Source organism: Bos indicus x Bos taurus, chromosome 1 (assembly GCF_003369695.1).
Source record: "Bos indicus x Bos taurus breed Angus x Brahman F1 hybrid chromosome 1, Bos_hybrid_MaternalHap_v2.0, whole genome shotgun sequence".
NCBI lineage: Eukaryota > Metazoa > Chordata > Mammalia > Artiodactyla > Bovidae > Bos > Bos indicus x Bos taurus.
Genome location: NC_040076.1, coordinates 37,120,984 through 37,136,504, shown reverse-complemented (window position 1 = coordinate 37,136,504; position 15,521 = coordinate 37,120,984). Strand labels below are relative to the sequence as shown.

The window sequence follows — 15,521 nt, the reverse complement described above, 5'->3', positions numbered from 1 at the left end:
AATAATACCTCTGAATTGAATTGCTTGAAATGTATCTCTAATTATGCTATCTTATAGCAACAGTTATGCACGATAAATATCTATCAGCTTAATTTTGCACAAGCTTTGTTGATTTCATTTTATTCATTCATCCTAGTTATCATCTTTGAAAAATGATTGCCTTATTTTAAAGGGATATCACTGGTAAGTCTCTGTATACTCTACAAAGTGTATCTCTTCTATATGTTTCAGAGAATCGCAACTAAAACCCCATCAACAGTTCTGGACACCAAACTGTTAAAAAAAAAACATAATAAATACAATCACAAAAAGAAGATTTAACGAGTGATCAAAGATTTAAAGAGTGATCGAAGATTAAGAGTAAATTTACAGGATTTACTAACTGTAAATAAAAGAGAAATGTTGTGAATGTAAGGAAAAAGTGAGACCTCTGTGTGCTTAATTTTTCCATTCTACATTAAAGGCCTTTTGCTTACGATCGGGCAATATAGCTTTTCTTTTTGATTAGGAAAAGAATGTCAGAGGAAAAGATAGTTGGTGAAATCACCAAGAAAATATATACCTGGAAATTTTTTATATCAGTGATTAAAACTGTTTTCCAGCAAGATCTCTTTTTAAAAGTTTCTCCTCAAATTCCATATTTTTAATTTTAAGATACAAATTGTGCCTATTAAATAAAATGGATTTATTTTCTTCTTTTTAATTAATCAGAGAGTTTTAACTGTCTGAGCTATACTACTCAGAGATTCTGGGAAGCATAAAATAACTGATCAACTATACACAGATCTGATAAAATTATAACTAAGGTAAAGATATTTATAGCTATAAATATCCTGTATATGCTTTTCCAAGCTTGAGCCAATGTTCTGTTTAATTCTTGAAAATATGGAAATGTTGCAAGGAGCCCCATAAGTACTATCTCCAGAGCCCCAAATATTTAAAAAGCTTTCAAAGTGTTAAGCGGTGGATTATACTAGTTTAAAATTATCTAACAAATGTGATTTATTTTCACTTTGAAGAATGAAATTGAGCTAGTTAATGTACCATAACTGTCCAAAAGTGATAGAAGAGAATATCCTTTTCACATTTTTTTTCGCCTGCCCTTTCTTCCACTCTTTTCTGTTGAAACTGTTACTTGGCTCTGAGATGGCAAAAGAGGGAGCGCCCAGCATGTACTCACCAGCCTGGTTAGTTGTGATGCTGACTGCAGCAAACTGTCTGGGTGGTGAGCTCAGCTCTGACACCCCGTTAACGGCATCGATCTCAAAGGTGTAGTTAGTGTGTGCCAGGAGGTCTGTCACTGTCACCGTGGTGTTGGTGAGCCCAAACTGCCGAGGGAGGAAGCGGACATTTGGACTGCACGGCTCACACTGTTTGACATTCCACCCACATTTTTTACATATGATGTTGAAGGTAACATCTTTCCGGCCTCCTGTGTCCAGGGGCCAACTCCAGTCCAGGATAACCGAGGTCTCGTTTATATTAGATATCACATTTCTCGGTGCAGACGGAGGTCCTGCAAAGTAGTTCAACAAAGATTAATGAGCCTCACATTGGTTTTCTACTACAAGGGAAATAGATAATTTACAATGGAACTGAAAGAGGTAAATAACCATCTTGTCTTTTATTTTATACTTTTAATTCGTCCTTAGAGGATCCAGGAGATTATAGACACATGGATTCCAGAGGACTGTCCTCCCCACTCTATAAATGGGGGAGTTTGGACTCCAGGTTGAAGATGCATTCACAAAGTCCAAGGAAGGAATCTACCACTAAATTCAATGCCCTTGTGAATAGTTATGAAAACCTTAGTATTAGTTTTATAAATCTTAGTTCTTTTTCCCTGTGACCTATGACCAACACATAACAAGAGGGAATAGAAAAGTAAAAACACAAATCCCATGCCTATAACCTCCCCTACCCTATCAAAATAATGCAAGATCTAAAACAAGATATAGATTTTTTTTTTTCTTTCTAGGGGTCCTGTTGTAGAAAGTGATTTAAAAACGAATTCATTCTGTGTGATAAATGTTGCATTTGTGGTGAGCCAAGCATGGAGAGTGAAGCAGAGAAAGCTTTTAATTTGCACATGGACAACAGAAGGAAATGGGCCAAATGCTAAAAACAAAAAATACAATAACAAGAAGAAAAAAGTAAATAAAGCAAACATGGAGGCATGGGTTGCAGCAAAACTACTCACGGGTACAAGCCATGGATGGAGGGTCTTTGTCTGCTCGGAAGTAATTATTTTCACACCTGCAGTTCACTGAACCGTCTTCGTGAGTAGAACTGTGAGGTGGACACTTAGCACACTTCATATTACCATCTGAAGCCTTGTAGAAACCTGGTTGACAAGCTACAAACAAAATGACTCTTTTAAAATTCTGTGATAAATTGGAAAGTGTATCCTTGAAAATACATCACACAGATTTCAGGAGGCTAGGGCATGCATTTATCATGAATAAAATCCATTTTTTTTTTCCTCCCAGAAATCACAGAAGCAAATCATGTGGCCCAATATAGTTTCTCCATGTATATGTTTGTATTTGCACCAAGTGGTAAGGGGGGGAAAAAAACCCACAAGAGTTAGATTATTTTGGCACTAGAGTGGGATGAAATTTCCAGTTCATGTTTTCACAGCTTTACTTGGCATTGGACCATTTGTGGAGAAAATAAAGCAAAGCCATGTCATCATGCAGCCATTTCCTTTTTAAACATGATGCAATGTGCACAGTCTCTGCTCTGCAGCTAGCACTGCATTACATACCCACTTGTTTTCTAATCAGTTTATGTGTAAACAATTTTCTTCTCATGAATTGTAAACTGAAGGAAGAAATCATGGCTTGTCTATATTTTAAGGTTCTTTATATATGGATCTCCTGAGCAATGACATTTTTGTTCTCTCTTGACAGTGTCATTCCTTAACTTCTCTGGTAATGGTCTAAGATAAAGATTTTAATATATTTCCTTATTTGTATCTCAAATACATAGAGAGGTATAATTTCTATTTAAACTAATATACATGTGAGTATTTACTAGATTAAAGCTTTTTAAAATAATCATGTTATCTTTCTTCCTGGTAGTATCTCTGAATGATGTGTCTTTCTTTCTTTCTTTTTTTTTTTTAGTTCAATGAATTGGTTACCAGATATTGATTTCAGCTGCCCATTTAGAATTCACCATCTATTTACAACTTTTACAGAAATGTCTCCATTATAGTATTTTCATTTAATCTGATATAAAATTTAAAATGTACTGTTTCATTTGGTCCATTTTCATAATTACAGTGAGAACTGAAATCATAGCGAAAATCCTAACAAAAATCCCTTGACATTTCTTTGAATAAGAAATTCAGGATCTTTAGCTTTAATTTCTTCTAGATTATCTTTGGAAGCCAGTAATTTCTTAAGTCTCTAAAACTCAATTTCAAAGCTACACTGAGATTTGATGGCTTAAAGCACTTAGAGAATAGACCCTATAGACTATCATTATGATTGAATTCCAAATTGTTAATATCAACTTTATATTGTGAATAAGAGGTTATTTACATTTAAATAAAACCTGTAAGAATAAATCTTAACTTTTATAATCACTAAATGCATATCGAAAGATAACACACTGTATAATAGTGTATCTTCCTATTGAACACTTCTTGGGAGATAGCACTGCTGAGGAAAATACATTGACAAGGCAAAAAATTAGATTAACTTAAAATAATAGTCCTTGGGTAGAGAAAATCCCCTGGAGAGGAAATGGCAACCTACTCCAGTATTCTTGCTTGGAGAATCCCATGGACAGAGAAGCCTGGCCGGCTACAGTCCATGGGGTCAGACATAACTTACCAATTAAACAACAAACAACAAAATGACAGTAATCATTAATCTAGTGTTACTGATTTCAAATTCCTACTAAGAATGGCTGCTCTAGGATCATATTACATTAAATTGAATAACTTTTGGTTCTATATTGAGAGCCACTCAAATTCTATTACCCTAACCAAACTTGAGTATGTGAAGTGAAAGTTGCTCAGTTGTGTCCAACCCTTTGCTATCCCATGGACTGTACAGTCCATGGGATTCTCCAGGCCAGAATACTGGAGTGGGTAGCCTTTCCCTTCTCCAGGGGATCTTCCCAACCCAGGGATCAAACCCAGGTCTCCCACATTGCAGGCAGATTCTTTACCAGCTGAACCACAAAAGAAGCCTTAACCAAACTTAGATTAGGATTTTAAACTTTGAACATTGTCCTTAAACACTGATTAGGAAGGTCCCCTGCATATCTCGTGTCATATTGCCTCAGGGGGAAATGATACAAAGTCTAAACAAACCATGCATTTAACTTCTGGTTTCAATTTAGCTCATCACTGAGTGCCTTTTAATTTGCAAGAGGGCATTGCTGAGTCTCTAAAAGATTAAGTTGCAGTGTTCCAAGGTACTTTGTTATTTTGTTTGCTTGTAAATTTATCTCTTTGTTTTTGTTTGAGTCTTTTATGGTTTTTACAACATTTAGCATAAAGGTATTCACTAAACAATCATTTTTTGTTAATATTATAAATGGCTATGTATATGATACTTAAAGAAAAGACAAGACAGTCATATAATCACTTGTTAGCTACAGCACCACAACACAGAATTTCTGGTAGTATTGAAAGTAGCTAGTTATTAAGCCTAAAAGTTAAGAATATAACTTGAGCTAATAACCAGACTTGATCTAATTTTGAGTAAATAATAACCTTGGAGATGAGAACAGTAAAAGTAGGGTAGGTAATATGTGTTAGTTGCTCAGTCACGTCTGACTCTTTGTGATCCCATGGACTGTAACCCACCTGGTTCCTCTGTCCATGGAATTCTCCAGGCAAGAATCCTGGACTGGGGTGCCATTCCTTTGTCCAGGGGATATTCCCACCCCAGGGATGAAACCTAGGACTCCTGAATTGCAGGTAGATGCTTTACCATCTGAGCCAATGCAGTTCAATAAATATCTGTCAGTCATCAACTTTTGTTCAGGCTCCTTCTTAGTCTTGAAGATATTAATATCCCTAATTTTGTCCATCCCCAAAATGCCTTTGCTATGTGAACACAGGTAACAGACATTTACAGAACACAGGCCACCTGGAGCAAGTATTTCATTCTGATTGAGCTGTTGGAAGAAATACACAGAAGAAATCCTATTTGAGAAAGATTATGAAAAGACAGTAGGAGTTGGTCTATAAGTAGCATGATTAAATACACAAATGGATTAACATGAAAAGATAAACTCTTAAGTAGAGGAACATGGTCGGCACTGTTGGTTAGGTACTCAGTATCCCGATTCTTTTTCTGCTTGTAAATAGAATCCTGATTTTGTTCAGAACTGCATTCTGCCAAGTACTCCCTAACTCAGATTTCATTGCAAATTGGAGTGGATGGCCAAAGTTATGGCCAAAGAGATGGCTAAAGAGATACAAACAGAAATCTAAAGAAATTTTCAGTTTCTTTTCTAGCAAGATGATTCAGATACACTGAAACCACTCAATCTACATTATTCTAATTTTGATTACGGGCATAATGGTTACAGGAGACACTAAGTTATAGGCCAAGAAACTTAGGGAGATGTATACACTGCTTTTGCCGACCAAGCAAGCACCAATTCAAGATTTCTTATAATGTCTGAAAAGTAACACCCTGTTTGTTGTCACTATGGTCAAGTTTTCTTTTTCTTGCAGCAGAAAGCATTTGTAAATGATAAAAAAGACAAAGAGAATTCAGTTGAGATGTATTAATTACACAGAATCATAGCTTGCTACTACTGCTGCTAAGTCGCTTCAGTCATGTCCCACTCTGTGTGACCCCATGGATGGCAGCCCACCAGGCTCCCCCAACCCTCACTGGAGTGGGTTGCCATTTCCTTCTCCAATGCATGAAAGTGAAAAGTGAAAATGAAGTTGCTCAGTCATGTCTGATTCTTAACGACCCCATGGACTGCAGCCTACCAGGCTCCTCCTTCCATGGGATTTTCCAGGCAAGAGTACTGGAGTAGGGTGCCATTGCCTTCTCTGGAATCATAGCTTAATGGAACTAAAGATCCTAAGAAAGCACAATGGTCAGTCTCTGTGTTTTACATCTGAAAATCCAGGATATTTGGTGGTACAGTAAGGAACAGACTCTACTCTGCATCTTCTGGAACTTGGTAGCTATCTGGATTTAATAGGTGATAGGACTTAATCATCTATTTACAGGTATTCATTGAATGATAACTCTATCCTGAGTACAAAGATAGGTTCTACAGTAACAACCTAAATGTAGACACTTTTTCTCTTTATGAAGAACTTTCAAATGTACCATCTCAATTGAATCATACAACATTTCTATTGAAATAATCAAGGTAGATATTAATCTTGTTTTACAGAATAAACAAATGAAGCACAAACAGAAATAATAGCATGCCCAAAATATAAAAGAAATTCAATGATAGTCTGAACAAGCAAGAGAAATCTGCTTTTAATTTTATGTAAATCATTCGTTAAAGCAAATTATTTTCTGATCAATTTAGGCTTGGTGGTATGACATTGGAGAACAGTCATCTAAAAAATATAATGCAAAACATTTAGTTAAACAAGTGCAAGTCTTTTGTCATATAGTGTTAGTAAGACCTCATTTCAGAAAGGCTGATGTTCTCTTGTTCTCCAGGATTTTCTATCTAATTGAAGTGTAACATTACTATGGGCAGATGAACAATTGTGCTTTTGATGAAAGGGCAGATGTTGACTGCCAACTTTAAGAACATGGTGATCCACAATATGTGGGAGGCATACAATTAAATTTTCCTTTTCTTGATACAAACAGAATCTCTAAATCCTTCACTCAGGTTGTTCAGCAAATTTGAGAGTATGACTGAAAAGTTTATATTCACTAATAAAATTATTATACTGGTAAGAACCATTATCTTTAAATATATAAGGGAAAATTCTTTATATAATATACTTATTTCAAACTTTTTCCCTCCCTTGTAATAAATCAACTTGTGCTTGAATACCAATCCTTCTAACAAACCTTCTTCATTCTTAAATCCTCATGGAAAAATTTGAAATGACCTCTAAAGGGGATGAATACTTATGTTTTATTATCTTTGCTTATGGTAGGGAAAACAATGATAGTAATTTAAAAGTATCTCCTTCTCTTCCTTGAATGTAAAATTGATGTGCACATTTCTCCCATTATGTATTACTTTAGAAACTGGAAGGTTCAGTATTCAAAAAAATAAAACCCAGGTAAGAAGTGGTGGTGATAGTTGTGGTTTAGTCACTAAGTTTTGTCTGATTCTTTGCAACCCCACAGACTGTAGCTCGCTAGGCTCCTCTGTCCATGGGATTTCCGAAGCAAGAATACAGGAGTGGGTTGCCATTTCCTTCTCCAGGGGATCTTCCTAATCCAGGAAAGAACCTGTGTCTATTGCATTGCAGGCGGATTCCTTACCACTGAGCCACCACGTAGAAATAAGAAGTGGAAAGAAGAAAGTAGATATGTTAATGTGTTTTATTTACCTTTCTTATTTAAAGGATATCTTGGTCAACTTATTATGTAACATCAAAAACAGAGTACACACACTAATGGTAAATTAATGGTAAAAAATTAATATGAATTCAGATTTATCCAACTTTAAGTTTTAAATTTAAAAAAGTAAAAAATAAAAACTTCTGTGGTATAGTTAAGGCCTTCTCTGTGTTGGCCAGCTACTAAAGTAACACTTAACTGAAGTGGAAATACACATATTCAAAGCCTGCTGCCAAAATGACAGAAACCTGATTTACATTTTTCCTCAGATAACCCAGTAGTGCATGTTCTTGTTAGGCAAACATGGGTAAAATTATTCATAGATTTCTGCCTCAGGGTAGTAAAACACCAAAGAGTGATTAAACAGTGTAAGATCTTTTAAGTTGAGGCAAACTGCTGACCTTCTTTTTTTCCTGTCCCAAAGATGTTTGATCTCCTTGTTGTAATGGAAATTTTTGAACTAGGTAATTGTGGGCAGGAAACCTTGTCTTTGATGAAGCAAAGTAGGATGATCCATGAAACTAAATTAATCATTAAAAATGGAAGGTAGCACCTCCTCAAATCCTACTGGATATCATGATGGATTTACCAGGAATCAGACTTGTTCACATAATGTTTGGATTTCATTTATTCACACTCTAAAAACAAACATGTATTGATCTCCTAAGATGACCTGGACACTCTATTGTGTCCAGTCACAGTGATAAAATTCACAATCCTGGCTTTAAAAGGAGACCTATTAATTCCACGTGGCACTATTGTTTTAGAAACAGGTCTTCTCACTTGAGAATTAGAGTGTAAGTGCTAAGACACTTTGCAACACAACATTTTTAAGTTATTTTCACCAAGAAACTCCCTGATTTTATGCCTTTATATCCCAACACTTCAAGGTCTTTTCAGCAATCTTTCAGTAAGACCACTAGACTTAGGAAAGAGGAAATGTAGGTTTTAATCTAGTCTTTTCTTTTCAATAGGTATTATCTCAAAGTTACCAACCAGGTGTCTCCAATTTTGATGAGGTAATTGGGATGGTCACTTCCTCTTCTAAAATAAGTTGGAAATTCCATCTTTAGTAATTTATTATCTGTTCCCATGTTAGACTCTGAGCAATATGTAGACAAGAGTGATTTACTACTCATTTTAAATGCCCAGTGTCTAGCGTATTGCCTATCTAGCTAGCATATAGCTGTATACATATAGTATATACATATAGCTGTATATGCATAGCTGTATACATATAGTGTATAGTGTCTAGCTAGTGTATAGCTGTTGGTGAAATGCATTTTTAAGTAAATAATTAACTTGCAAACAGTTGTCCTCTCTGGACTTCAATTTCTTTAATTATCAAATTATGGGTGTTAACTATCTTCTAAAACCTCTTCAGGTGAGACACTTTACAAGGTTAATACTTCACATACCAAAATTTGTAGGATTCCTAGAACTTCCCAGGTAGGAAAAAAAAAAATAGAACAAAGTGAAAGAGTTAATTCTTAGGTAGGTTAATAAGGATTCTGGGGCCCTCAAGGAGGGCCTGGAACGGGTCCCGGGCCAAGGGGTCTAGGGCTCTCTAGGAGGAGAAAAGGATAAACTCTTTTTCTACATTGCTTTGTCTTCGTCACATAAGAAGTTTTTTCTTAAACTCTGAGTTGTTATAACAGTCTTTAAGACTAACTTTCTTTAAGCCCAGACTAATGATTAGGCAACAAAACAACCAACTTGCTCAAGGGTATGTTTTTCTTTAAGCTCTGTTCAGTTCAATTGCTCAGTTGTGTCAAACTCTGTGCGACCCCATAGATTTCAGCACACCAGGCTTCCCTGTCCATCACCAACTCACAGAGCTTACTAAAACTCATGTCCATTGAATCGGAGATACCACCCAACCATCTCATCCTGTCATCCCCTTCTGCTGCCTTCAATCTTTCCCGGTATCAGAGTCTTTACCAATGAGTCAGTTCTTCCCATAAGATGGCCAAAGTATTGGACTTTCAGCTTCAGCAACAGTCCTTCCAGTGAATATTCAGGACTGATTTCCTTTAGGATTGACTGGTTGGATTTCCATGCAGTCCAAGAGACTCTCAAGAATCTTCTCTAACACGACAGTTCAAAAGCATCAATTCTTTGGGGCTCTGCTTTCTTTATAGTCTAACTCTCGCATCTATACACGACTAGTGGAAAAACTAGCTTTAACTAGATGGACCTTTGTTGGCAAAGTAATGTCTCTGCTTTATAATATGCTGTCTAGGTTGGCCATAGCTTTTCTTCCAAGGAGCAGAGCAAGCAAGCATCTTTTAATTTCATGGCTGCAGTCACCATCTGCAGTGATTTGGGAACCCCCCAAAATAATCTCTGTCACTGTTTCCATTGTTTCCCAGTCTATTTGTCATAAAGTGATGGGATCAAATGCCATGATCTTAGTTGTCTTTTCGAATCCTGTGGCCACTGCTGAGTTTTCCAAATTTGCTGGCATATTGAGTGCAGCATGTTCACAGAATCATATTTTAGGATTTAAAATATGTCAACTGAAATTCCATCACCTCCACTAGCTTTGTTCATAGTTATGCTTCTTAAGGCCCATTTGACTTTGGACTGCAGGATGTCTGACTCTAGGTTAGTGATCACACCATCGTGATTATCTGGGTCATTAAGATCTTTTTTGTACACTTCTTCTGTGTATTCTTGCCACCTCTTAATATCTTCTGCTTCTGTCAGGTCCATACTGTTTCTGTTCTTTATCATGCCCATCTTTTCATAAAAATTTCCCTTGGTATCTCTGATTTTCTTGAAGAGATCTCTAGTCTTTCCCATTCTACTATTTTCCTCTATTTCTTTGCATTGTTCACTGAGGAAGGCTTTCTTATCTCTCCTTGCTTTTCTTTGGTTGCATTCAAATGGGTACATCTTTCCTTTTCTCCTTTGCCTATGGCTTCTTTTCTTTTCTCAGCTGTTTGTTAGGCCTTCTCAGACAACCATTTTGCCTTTTTGCATTTCTTTTTCTTGAGTATCGTCTTTATCACTGCTTCTTGTACAATGTCATGAATCTCCATCCATGGTTCTTCATGCACTATATCAGATCTAATCCCTTGAATCTATTTGTTACTTCCACTGTATAATTATAAGGGATTTGATTTAGGTCATACCTGAATGGTCTAGTGGTTTTCCCTACTTTCTTCAATTTAAGTCTGAATTTGGCAATAAGGAGTTCATGATCTGAGCCTCAGTTAGCTCCCAGTCTTGTTTTTTTCTGACTCTATAGAGCTTCCCCATCTTTGGCTGCAAAGAATATAATCAATATGATTTTGGTATTGACCACCTGGTGATGTCCATGTGTAGAGTCTTCTCGTGTGTTGTTAGAAGAGGGTGTTTGCTATGACCAGTGTGTTCCTTGGCAAAACTCCTATTAGCCTTTGCCCTGCTTCATTTTGTAGTCCAAGGCCAAATTTGCCTGTTAATCCAGGTATTTCTTGACTTCCTACTTTTGCATTCCAGTCCCCTATGATTAAAAGGACATCTTTTGGGGTGTTAGTTCTAGAAGGTCTTGTAGGTCTTCATAGCACCTTTCAACTTCAGCTTCTTCAGCATTACTGGTTAGGGCATAGACTTGCATTACTGTGATATTGAATGGTTTACCTTGGAAATGAACAAAGACCATTCTGTTGTTTTTGAGATTGCATCCAAGTACTTCATTGTGGACTCTTGTTTAAGCTCTGTACTAATGATTATATAATAACAATGCATCTTGCTACAGGATATGTTTCTCCTTCTTAACAAGAACCTTCTGACTAGTCTCACTCATCTCACATGCTAGTAAAGTAATGCTCAAAATTCTCCAAGCCAGGCTTCAACAGTATATGACCTGTGAACTTCCAGATGTTCAAGCTTGTTTTAGAAAAGGCAGAGGAACCAATGATCAAATTGCCAACATCTGCTGGATCATCTAAAAAGCAAGAGAGTTCCAGAAAAACATCTATTTCTGCTTTATTGACTATACCAAAGCCTTTGACTGTGTGGATCACCACAAACTGTGGAAAATTCTGAAAGAGAACGGGAGTATCACAACACCTGACCTTCCTCCTGAGAAATCTGTATGCAGGTCAGGAAGCAACAGTTAGAACTGGACATGGAACAGCAGACTGGTTCCAAATAAGGAAAGGAGTATCTCAAGGCTGTATATTGTCACCCTGCTTGTTTAAGTTATATGCAGAGTATATTATGAGAAGTGCTGGGCTGAAGGAAGCACAAGTTGGGATCAAGAGTGCCAGGAGAAATATAAATAACCTCAGATATGCAGATGATGCCATCCTTATGGCAGAAAGCGAAGAAGAACTAAAGAGTCTCTTGATGAAAGTGAAAGAGGAGAGTGAAAAAGTTGGCTTAAAGCTCAACATTCTGAAAACTAAGATCATGGCATCTGTTTCCATCACTTCATGGCAAATAGATGGGGAAACAGTGACAGACTTTATTTTTGGGGGCTCCAAAATCACTGCAGATGGTCACTGTAGCCCTGAAATTAAAAGACGCTTATACCTTGGAAGAAAAATTATGACCAACCTAGACAGCATATTAAAAAGCAGAGACATTACTTTGGAAACAAGTGTCCATCTAGTAAGGCTATGATTTTTCCAGTAGTTATGTGTGGTTGTGAGAGTTGGACCATAAAGAAAGTTGAGCACTGAAGAATTGATGCTTTTGAACTGCGGTGTTGGAGAAGACTCTTGAGAGTCCCTTGGACTGCAAGGAGATCCAACCAGTCTATCCTAAAGGACATCAGTCCTGAATATTCACTGGAAGGACTAAAGTTGAAGCTAAAGCTCCACTCCTTTGGCCACCTGATGCAAAGGAGTGACTCATTTGAAAAGACCCTGATGCTGGCAAAGATTGAAGGCGGAAGGAGAAGGGAATAACAGAGGGTGAGATGGTTGGATGGGATTACCGATTCAATGGACATGAGTTTGAGTGAACTCCAGGAGTTGGTGATGGACAGGAAGGCCTGGCGTGTTGCAGTTCATGGGGTTGCAAAGAGTGGGACACAACTGAGCGACTGAAATGAACTGAACTGATTAATCTTTTCTTGAAACATATGTTGTGGGAATGGGTCTGATAAGACCTTTCTATTGTTAGTTCTAATCTTGTTAATTTAAGATGTATATTGTGAGTGGGTCTGGTAAAATTATGTAAGTTCTTAATTAGACTAGCCAGTGGGGCACTCTCCATCCCCCTTCTGATATCTATGTCAGAAGCTCTCTCTGGTCCTTTTCCACTGTAATAAAACTTCTATCACACAAAAGCTCTGAGTGATTAAGCTTAGTCCCTGATGGCAAAGCTAAATCTTCTCTTCAGTCACTATAAGCTTTTAAAAAGTGTTTTCACTTTCATTCCTGCTTTAAGTATTAAAATTAGCTATTGAAATTACAAAATCACATAGGGCAACAAGATATAAAAGATAGAGGTTATTTTCTGATTTAAAAAAATGCATTTAAGTCAAGAAATGACAGGTTTTTGCCCTGGAAGTGTTTTACCTGTATCAGAGTATTATGTATTCAAAGCGCATGTGGATTTCATGATTGGATAGATTGAAAGATAAATTCACTACCAAGCAAATAATTCTCTGTTATTATATTTTAATCTTACTCAATAGCATAATAAAACTACATTTCATTATGCTCTTCCTCTTATGTATATTTTAGATTGAGTAGAATATTGAGAAGCTGGGAAATCTTATAGGAATACATTTAAAAATTAAAATATTGATATTAATTATTTTTAATTTTTTAAAATGTAAGAAGATGTGATTTTTTTCTCTTTTAACAGTAAAGAAAACTAGCATGATACTGAAAATACAGTTTAAAAGAGATATTTTCTTTCTATTTGTCTGCAGTGAGGTTTTATTTTACTTTTTCTTGTTAATCTAGCTTTTAGTTCCTCTATTTTAAGTTCCCAGTCAGTGAAAGTAAGCAAGTTTATTTGCCAAGCAAACCCCAAAACTTACTGGAAAAAAAAAAAAAAAAACCCAGGATGGGCCACAGTTAAACAAAAATGATGTTCTTGCCAAATGCTAATTTTCTATTGAGAAGTACTAAAAATATCAATATAATAATAAAAGGAAGCCAAAATAATACCAATTTGTAATAGATGAATTAGAAATATTTTGGAAATCTGCTGATTCTGTATTTTTAAAGAGGTAACAATAAAAAAGGAACTGAATACTATGGGTCAGTAGTGGGGTAAAATAAACTACCAGCTTTGGAAAAGAATTTTTAAAAAGTGTGAAATAGGGAGTATTATGAGTACTAGCTATACAATGAATAATAATATTAAAAAAACCTTCCAGATAGAATCTTGGCCTCATTCCCAAAGCACATAGCACACTTTCCCTCTACGATGTAATTGATGGGTTTGAGTTATGCTGATACAGAGAATGGGTGAAGTTACATAGTGAAAGGAAAACAAATGCATTTAGTAAACCATGGTGGCTACTGTTGAAAGAACGTAGCTTTTCAATTGCAAAGTGAATTTTGTCTGCAGTTGACTAATGTGGTTGACTTTTAAGAGAAAACGTGGTCCTAATTAAGGGTTAAAAGGCTCATTTCAATTTGAATTAACTTTAAATTAAAAAATAAAGCTGTTGGTAAATAGGGTCCTTTTAGTATTCAGACCTGAGCTCTGTACACACAGGACTATATTATCAATTCCCAGCCATAAACACAAACTAATGACCAGAACCAACACTGACTAAACAGATGATTTCCTGGCCTTGCAATTCCAGGCCTGACAGGGTCTATTTGCCAGTACAAGGTCAAAGCAACTGTTTATTCCCAAAATGAGCTGCACTCCACAATCTTACAGGAACTCTATTCTTTGCCATTTGAATAGAGGTACAATGCTTCGAGGCAAGGCGGAGGCATTTCAATACACTGGAAGTGGCTATGTTCAGTCATTAAGCCCTGCAGTGTGCAGCATTTACAAAGTGATCAAGTGTTTCCTTCTTCTGTCCCCTCCACTGTTCAATAATAAAGCCTAAGGCAAAATGCCACCATACCATTAAACACAACAGAATCAATCACAATCTAGTGTGGCTCAGAGATGGCTTAGTAACAAGACTTTATTGTGTTTGTTGTTGTTCCATCAGATTTAGCAAGACAGGTGCCAGTAACACTGCAATATGTCCTAAATGCACGTTCACTACCAACAGAATGCTAGGAGACTCTGGTCCTAAGGGACCTGTGTTTTACCAGCTTTTCAGTTGTCTTCTACTTACAAGGAAGAACTGTGTGCTTTAGGAGGAGCACTAGTTGAGTTTTTCTTTCTTGTCAATGCCCAGAGAATGAGACCCATTAATAAAATGTACAAATTCATGGGAATATGTATGTTATGAGCAGGTACATTCTAAACACAGGGAGGGAGGGAGAGGGAAAGAGAGAGAGAGGAGACAGACAGTGACAGAGGCAGAGAATGAAAGAGAAAATCACTTTTATGGGATGTTACTGTGGTGAAAGTAAAATGCACAAATCTATATTCAGGATACATTGAGAGACAGCTTGGAAAAGCTTTTCAGAGTAGTGCCATACATTTTCTTTAGAGCAGAACAGCATTGGAATGTCTAAGAAAACCATTCCTAGGAAAGGACTTTGGAGGAGATAAATCACTTCCTTGTCTAAATAAGCCCTACTATGGATTAGCATTTTCCAGGCTTCATTGGAACTACAGCCAGAGCTTGAAGAGGTCAGCAGTCCAATATCAACCTTTATAAGTCAATTTCAGAAGAACAGAATTGCCATCATAGATCTGTAGTCACCCAGATTAGGAGTTTGAGGTACAAGTCATGAAAACTTTTCGATTCTATTTCCAAAGATCTATTGTACAAGAACGTACATAGAACAACTAAGGCTTCTGTATGTTTATCTACACAAAGATATATAAAAAAAATTAAAAAGAATATAATGGCAAATTAGAAAGAACAAACTACTGCAAATTAGAAAGGTGGTTAAATCA

The 15,521-nt window shown here is 36.5% G+C and overlaps 1 protein-coding gene across 2 annotated transcripts in view; it reads right to left on the bottom strand.

The window, feature by feature from the left end:
- The window catches only part of EPHA3 (EPH receptor A3), a 407,461-nt gene that overhangs the window by 138,885 nt on the left and 253,055 nt on the right, over window positions 1-15,521 (bottom strand). For both annotated transcript variants that reach the window (XM_027553293.1, XM_027553216.1), the window contains exons 4-5: window positions 2,201-2,356; window positions 1,181-1,516 (exon numbers count right to left, since the gene is read on the bottom strand). In XM_027553293.1, the coding sequence (XP_027409094.1) occupies window positions 1,181-1,516; window positions 2,201-2,356 (492 nt within the window). The remainder of the gene's footprint in view (window positions 1-1,180; window positions 1,517-2,200; window positions 2,357-15,521) is intronic.